Source organism: Protobothrops mucrosquamatus, unplaced genomic scaffold (assembly GCF_001527695.2).
Source record: "Protobothrops mucrosquamatus isolate PMUCROS unplaced genomic scaffold, P.Mucros_1.0 scaffold8489, whole genome shotgun sequence".
In the NCBI taxonomy this organism is placed as follows: domain Eukaryota; kingdom Metazoa; phylum Chordata; class Lepidosauria; order Squamata; family Viperidae; genus Protobothrops; species Protobothrops mucrosquamatus.
In genome coordinates, this window is record NW_015394284.1 from 128 (window position 1) to 8554 (window position 8427).

The 8427-nt window shown below is 42.2% G+C and overlaps 1 protein-coding gene across 1 annotated transcript in view; it reads right to left on the reverse strand.

Moving 5' to 3' along the window:
• Window positions 1-250: 250 nt before the first annotated feature.
• Window positions 251-8427, reverse strand: part of LOC107300799 (von Willebrand factor-like) — a gene marked incomplete at its 5' end in the record, with an annotated part of 29571 nt that continues 21394 nt past the window's right edge. Inside the window, 4 exons of the mRNA XM_015830089.1 lie at window positions 251-954; window positions 1860-1957; window positions 4077-4116; window positions 5209-5337. Of these exons, the coding sequence (XP_015685575.1) occupies window positions 766-954; window positions 1860-1957; window positions 4077-4116; window positions 5209-5337 (456 nt within the window). The remainder of the gene's footprint in view (window positions 955-1859; window positions 1958-4076; window positions 4117-5208; window positions 5338-8427) is intronic.

The following is an 8427-nucleotide window of genomic DNA, read 5'->3' on the forward strand; positions in this document are numbered from 1 at the left end:
AGGATTTTATACTGGGTTCATTTTAAGGAATTTGGAAGACACAACTCTAAAATTCGGTTTAATTCGGTTTTACAGGGGGGGATTGTATATATGCTTTTGTTTTAAATATGTTGTGCGCCGCCCTGAGTCCCGCTGGGAGAAGGGCGGCATATAAATTAAATAAAATAAATAAATAAATAAATAAATAAAAAATAAACAATGCCTCGAAGTTCTTTGAAGAGTTTCATCTGTCGGAACCAGGACACTCAGCTTTTAGTCAAATGTTTTATTCAAGCTGGTAACAAAAGCCAAACAACTCTGATTTTGAAAGGTGAGCTAGAGTTAGCCCTTCATCATAAAAGTAATTGAAACGAAAATAACTATATGCCGAAACTCTTCTCTCAGTTCATCGCGTGGATAGAAGTCCTTTGATGGAACAGAGCAGAACGGAACAGAGCTGGAAGGGATCTTGGAGGTCATCTACTCCAACCCCCTGCCCAAGCAGGAGACCCTACACCATTGCTGACACAGGGCAGTCCGGTCTCTTCTTGAATAGCCACCCTCGGCAATGATTTGACTTCTTGGGGCTTTTTCAAAATACGGCACCCCTGAAACGGTCCAAAGTAAAACTTCCCTAATGTGCAGTTTCTTCCTTGGCTGTTTACCTGGCTTTGATTAAACTAGTATCAAAACCTCTCCCAATGCCCAAAGCAAACCACAATCAGGTTGTACACACTCCAGCGTCTGGAGAAAAAGCTGGGCATGCCTCCCCTCCCCGTTTGGGGATTAGGGTTGGCATTTCCGAGAGAGGCAGTTGCACTCTCTGGCGTTAAAAACTTGGTGATGAACTAGAGAGCCGTTGGCACAACGCAAGGGGACGCGCATGGTGTCGGCTGCGGTGGCTGAGCAGCAGCTGCAGAGGTCTTCAATACGGTTCAGGGTTATGTTGTAAATGGCTTGGCTTGGACACTTGCCCTGCAAGGGGGAAAAAAACAAACCCCCACAGAGTTGGAACTTAAAATCCTGATTTCACCACGACAACGGCTGGAAGGATGTGAAAATGGAGAGGTAGATAGACCGTGCCTATCTGGTGGAAGGAATATGACGGCAGAACTGAGCTCACAGTGTAAAACAGGGGTAGTCAACCTTGGCTCTTTTATGACTCGTGGACTTCAACTCCCAGAATTCCTGAGCCAGCCACGCTGAGGGGAAAGGGAGAGGTTTCCAAGCTGAGCCATGCTGGCCCAGGAATTCTGGGAATTGAAGTCCACGAGTCATGAAGTTGCCAAGATTGAGGACCCCTGATATAGGGCAGGGGTAGGCCACCTTGGCTCTTTTATGACTGGTGGACTTCAACTCCCAGAATTCCTGAGCCAGCCATGCTGAGGGGAAAGGGAGAGGTTTCCAAGCTGAGCCATGCTGGCTCAGGAATTCTGGGAGTTGAAGTCCACGAGTCATAAAAGAGCCAAGGTTGCCTACCCCTGGTGTAAAATGTTGCTACTTGGGGGAAGGTTTTTCTACACAGGTCGCCCTGGACTTACGATCGGTCGCTCAGCAACTATTTGAAACTACAACAGACTTGTAGGAGAAGGGCGGTCAGGGACGGGCGGCGGAGTCAAGAGAGGAATCAGCCTAGAGTCATTATGTTCTCACACGAGAACGTTCAACCCCTCTTTTTTTTTTTACGTTCAACCGCTCTTGAATGTTGTTAACCCTTATCTAGCACCAATTTAATGTCACTTAGCGACATAAATTTTGGGCTCAGTTGTGGTCATAGGTCAAGAACTACCTGTGCAGTTAGACCCAAGCTCTTTGCAAAGAAAAACAGAAACAAAAACAATCCCCTTTGCTTTCATAGGCTCCAGATCAGCAGGCCTTACCTCGCAGTAATGGAGGTTCAGCTGGTTTTCATTCACACAGTCGTCCACTTTCACAAATTCCAGCCTGCCTGTGGCTAGCTTGCACTCTGGCTCCACACCTGAAATGCAAGAGTTGTGAACGTTTCGACTACTTAGACAAAGGAAGCAGAGAACTGCACTTCTGGCTAGCCATGAGCTACTGCCTGCAAAATTAACAGGGCAGCCGTGATCAGCCAGCAATAATTAGCTTACCGTATTTTAATAATGTTACTACTCCTTTAAGGGTTACGATGATGACAAAGTTGGCTTTAGCTGTTGCTTCGACTAATGCATCACCTTTAAACTTTTAGAAAATTGCTTATACACAAAGGACGCTATTTTCATTTTAATGTACAGTATGCCAATTAGTGTACATTCAAAGTGACAATAAAGTTATTATTCTATTCTATTCTATTCTATTCTATTCTATTCTATTCTATTCTTAATCTTTCCTATTCTTTCCTATTCTTCTTTCCTATTCTTCTTTCCTATTCTTCTTTCCCATTCCATTCTATTCTATTCTATTCCATTCCATTCCATTCCATTCCATTCCATTCCATTCCATTCCATTCCATTCCATTCCATTCTATTCTATTCTATTCTATTCTATTCTATTCTATTCTATTCTATTCTATTCTTATTATCCTATTCTATTCTATTCTATTCTATTCTATTCTATTCTATTCTATTCTATTCTATTCTATTCTATTCCATTCCATTCTTATTATCCTATTCTATTCCATTCTATTCCATTCCATTCCATTCCATTCCATTCCATTCTATTCTATTCTATTCTATTCTATTCCATTCTTATTATTCTATTCTATTCCATTCCATTCCATTCCATTCCATTCCATTCCATTCCATTCTATTCTATTCTATTCTATTCTATTCTATTCTATTCTATTCTATTCCATTCCATTCCATTCCATTCTATTCTATTCTATTCTATTCTATTCTATTCTATTCTATTCTATTCTATTCTATCGCCTGCAAGACTGGAAGGACCTCAGATGAAACCAACGTATGTTTTGAACTGCCGAAAGTGGAAGCAATTGTTGAAATAAGTATTTTCAATGAAAAATTAAAATCAAATACTGGACATAAAGTTCAAAGCTCTCTTGGGTACACTAAAACTCAGAACAGGGAAATAGCCCCTGAATTACTGATAAGTGGAGATATAATGGAGACCAGGTGGGAAAACTCTCAAGACTGCAGCACGGGAATGAAATAAAACAATTTGTTCGCCCAGAACAGAAACGAGCAAAAGTCAGGAGTTGAAATATATGTTAAAATGGCCCAGTCCTGCTCAGAAACCTGACGACGGTGTGCGCTGAACAGGGCTGTAAAAGAAACCAAGGAATAAAGAACTATATTGTTGGTGGTGTCTGCTGTGACTAAGGAGATACGGTGGATGATGCTCTTTTGAAATCAAACTGCGGGCCTTTCAGAAAATATTGGCAATTAGGGACCATTTATTCCAACCGTTTTGGGGAGTCAAAAGCTGCCAAGAAAACGCTCCTGGCTTTTTCTATTCACAATTTTCTTCCTCAGAGGATTTAAGGAAAGTGCAAGAGAAAAAGAGAGAAAAAAAACCCACCTACAGATCATTGTTGCTGACAACGGCTTCTAGAATGGTATCTGGACACCGATGTTAAAGAGATCAGTCTTTAAGCTTCTTGCAAGCAATGAAGTAATTCAGGGGTCTTCAAACTTGGCCCTTTTATGACTTGCAGACTTCAACTCCCAGAATTCCTCAGCCAGCATGGGGGAACTATGGCCCCTGGCTGAGGAATTCTGGGAGTCCACAAGTCATAAAAGGGCCAAGTTTGAAGACTTCTGATCTCACAGAATAATACTGTTGTCATGATGTCGACAGCATAGCTGCCCATAACAACACCTCTGACAAATGTGTACCCACCTGAGTCCCTGGCATAGACACCTAAAGGGAAAACAAGTGGCAAAGGATGCATCACGATGCCAATCCCTTCCCTTAAATACATATTTCATATATTTAAACAGGTGATGCGTTGTGCCATTACAACAGATATTTAGTCCTTCTGGCATCCTCGTGGCTAGCAACCTCAGGCATGACCCAGTAACATTATTCTCACACTTTTCTTTTCACAATTGAAGCCGCGTACACATTCAGAAATATCTTGCCATTTCGTACGAGATTAAGCAGCTTTGGGTACTCACATGTTTCGCAGCACGTACTGCCAAGTTTTGTAACTTTACCCTGGAGAGGAAGACAGCAACACCTCATTGAAGACAAAATATACACGTGTGTCCCTGACTAAAGCTCTCTTAATGTAGATTTTAGCCAATGATGTTTAATCCTTTCTAACATTTCTAGTCCAGGATCTGAGGCTTGACCAAGAGAATTATTATTATTTTTTTTGCACTTTTTGCATAGGCCTATAAAAACAATCCTGATCATGCTGAAAGATATTTTAGCAGGAATAGATTTTAAACCTGAGCTTTTCTTATTAGGTATAGTACCAGAAAGATTTGATGAACAAAGTGTATACAGTAGTGGACAAAACTGTGGAACCCTTTTGGGAAAAGTGTATTTTTGAGGTTTGATGGCTAATAACACCACTTTTTTTTGTGGGAGTAGTACCATAAGATTATATATCAATGTAAAGATAATTTAATCAGGAATGCAATGCAACATAGTTTGTTCAATTATCTGTACTGTATTCCATGAAAAGTTATAGCCAAATAACCAGAAAAAGGAAGCACAACTTGTTCAGGTTGATCTCAGGTAGCTTTCCTTCAGCTAGCCAATGAGCATGAGTGTTTAGAGAGCCAATCTGGTGTCCTCTTGTTTTGGCCATGAGCCAATCGGATCACAGTAGGATCCAGTGATTGATGTCATGTATTGAAGCTGAGAGGAGGACATTGGTCAGTGTGTTATGTGATGGTTATCAAGTGGGTTGGGTTTTTTTGTGTTCTTTCATTTAGTGAGCTTGCACAACGTAATAAAATTAAAGTCATGGTGCAAAGAGTTGACTGGTTGCCCAGAAAGCGATGTAAAATAGTCTTATTAAGTAAACAAGGCTACAGTTATAAAGAAATTAGAAGAAAAAGTGGTGGAAACTTAACCAAAGGTGGCATTTCTACTGTACACTTTTCCCAAAAGATTTCCACCATTTTGGCCACTACTGTGTCTGATGTATTGACAGCAACGAGGATTATGTTTACTCAGCACTGGATCAAATCTTCATTTAGGATGCTCCGTAAAGCACAAATTGAACACACGTCACTACAACTAACACCATTTAAAAAAAAAATGCCAAAGAAGAGGTGGATTCCATTCAATACTTACCCCTTCAGCTAAGCATTTCTTAGAATCAAATGGAGGGCAGCCGGTAATTTTCCTTTCCCAAATAAAATCTCCTTTTTGGTTCACCTTGCAAAAATGATTGTCACACCCATCTTGGATCGTTTCATTCGGCTGTAAAAAAACCAAAATCCACATTTTTTTTTGTTTGTTACAGCAAGATCATAATAGGCCAGAGGGTATTATTATTAATACTGTTAAATACTGAGTTCCAGGAGGCATTGATCAGACCGAAGGTTAAAGCAAAAGCAACAAATTGGGTCAATACACAACAATTACTATTTTTTTTTAAGGTGCAAAAAAAGCGCCAGCTGCCAAAAACCTGGTTACTCATGGTGCGTGTTTGTGAAACAGATCCACGTGTACTTACTCCCCGATGTGTGGGTTTTGTGGAAAGTAAAATGTGCTTGAAATGGAAGGTGGATAAAAGGACTGGGGTGATCTGTGGTAGATAAGAAACTAGGAGAAAATTACTTAGAGAAAATTACGATAACAGATGGTTAGCAAAGGGCCTTGAACTTTAAGTTTGGTGTTTAACTTTAACTTTAAGCTGGCTCAGGAATTCTGGGAGTTGAAGTCCACGAGTCATAAAAGAGCCAAGGTTGCCTACCCGTGACAAAGGAGAACAAACCCATCAGGACAAGATTCAGATGTCCATCTGCATTTGGAAGACAAAGGCAGTTCTTTCCAAGACAGCAAAGTCCACATTTTGGACAGAGAGGACCGCTGGCTTGAAAGAGGGGTCCAAGAGGCCATCTAGGCCAAAACTGAACAGCACACCTCTCAACAGAGGGGGAGGGATCCAACATTGTCTATCTCCGGTCTACAATACTGTCCTTTCAGCAGTTCCAAGTAGGCTCCACTCCCATTTGCACCACTTGGGTGACCCTGAGGACACAGACAAGCCTCCAAGTGACCTCAACGGCTCTCTAAAAGAAGGCAAATGACCAGCTGTCTGCAAGGAGTATAAATCCTTCCATCTCCCCACCATCCGGCCAGCGCTGAAGAAACTTCTGGGATGAGAAGCGAAATGTCTTCAAAGAAAAACAAGAAAGTCCAGTTGCCTTGTGAAAAATTTTTAAAAAAGCAGCTTTGGGACTTCCAGCCAGAGGGCTACCTGAGAATTTAAGGACAGCAAAGGATCAAGTAGCTCTCCCAGACCAAAACTTTCAGGAGAAGTGGAATCCCTGCATTAATAGCTCCAGCCTGTTTGTTTTTCAGCTTGTTTTCTCTTATCGAGACTGTTGTTGATCTGAGGTGGCATTCAAAAGACTCGTCTGTTTCTTTGGAGTTGGGCAACGCTCTCCAGCCCCACACAAACGTCACGCAGAGCGAGCAAGAACAAAGTGGATTTCAGGAAAGCATCTTTAAGGCCAGTCAGGGGCAAAATCATAATCTTGAAATCTATCAGAGTTCCCAGGCAGACTAATTAAATCAGAGTCTCTTGAAAATGTTCCCTTCCCACAGCCTTCACCTCTGGGTCAACCATCTGGGCCTGTGCCTGATGGTTGGGAGCTGGAGAACTTTTCCATTTCAGCCACTTCTTTTCCCCTCCTCATAAAATAAAATTTAAAGAGTAGCTGGAATCTCCAGAAAAGCGAATTATGGCAGCATAAAGTATGGTGTGAACATGTCAACGTCTCCTGTAAGATTTAGCGATTGCACAAAAGACACTCATGTCGTCACATATTATGTTGCCAGCCGCCCTCATAAAATAGAAGAAAGTGGTTTTTTATATATATATATATAAAAGTATGTTTTTCTGTTATAGCCAAAGTGTGCCTTCTTTTTATGATCCGATCCATCAATATGTTCATCTCCTCAACGCCTTTCTCCTATGGCAGGGGTCTTCAAACTTGGCCCTTTTGTGACTTGTGGACTTCGACTCCCAGAATTCCTCAGTTGGCCATTTTGATGAAACTGCGGGCTTGGATCCAGACCAGGGGTCTTCAAACTTGGCCCTTTTATGACTGGTGGACTTCAACTCCCAGAATTCCTCAGTCGACCATTTTGATGAAACTGCGGGCTTGGATCCAGACCAGGGGTCTTCAAACTTGGCCCTTTTATGACTGGTGGATTTCGACTCCCAGAATTCCTCAGCCAGGCACGCTGGCTGAGGAATTCTGGGAGTTGAAGTCCACCAGTCATAAAAGGGCCAAGTTTGAAGACCCCTGTCTTAGGGCTTCAGAGAGTTGACGTGAATATGAAGGACGGTTCCTCCTCTCTCTAAGTTGTGTCCCCCCCTTTGCACAAAGGTGGAATATAACCAGTGGTGGGATTCAAATAGGTGAACAACCGGTTCTCTGTATGGATGCCACTTCCAGAAGTCCATTCTGGGCCTGGGCCACAAACAATTAGCTACCGGTTCTGCCGAAGTGGTGCGAACCAGCTGAATCCCGTCACTGGATATAACTCTGTTTTTCAACCTCTTCTACTTATTTGTCTAGGAAAAGAAAATACTAGGTGCAACTATGTTTTCTCTCTAGAGGATCTCAAGAGGAAGTTTACTATTCCATTGAGACGGGTGTCTCAGGGGGAACAGGCAGGGGAAGCGATGTTCTATGTGAAGCTCAAGAAACAGGGGAAAAAACCAATCCAAAAATGGTCATTGGAAAAGTCTCAATTGCATGTTATGTTGTTAATCACCAGCCTTCTTTTCTTCCAGCTGTTCTCCAGAAAACCTTTGAGCCCAAGAATTCCCAGGGACTAGGGCTAATAAAAACGCCACTATTCTTGCTACTTGGTGCAAAAGACACACACACAAAAAGCTGCCAGGTAGTTCTCGACTTACGACCACAACCGAGCAAAACATTTCTGTTGTTAAATGAGACGGGTGAGTTTTGCCCCGTTTGACACCATCCTTGCACGGGTTGTGACGTGAATCCCTGCAGTTGTTAAAAGTTAGCCACACGGTTGTGAAGTGAATCTGGCTTCCCCTTTTGACTTTGCTTGTCAGAAAGATCACAAAAGGGGATCACGTAACCCTGGGACGCTGCAACAGTCGTAAGTACATGTCAGTTGCCAAGGGTCTGAATTTTGATCACGTGACAGGGGAGGTTACAACGGTCATAGGTGTAAAAAAAACGGTCGTAAGTTACTTCTCTCAAGGCCGTCGTAACTTCAAACCGTCACCAAACGGATGGCGATAACTTGAGGACTGTCTGCAGTTTCTCTTCTTGAGTTTCCAATGATATTCTGAAGACC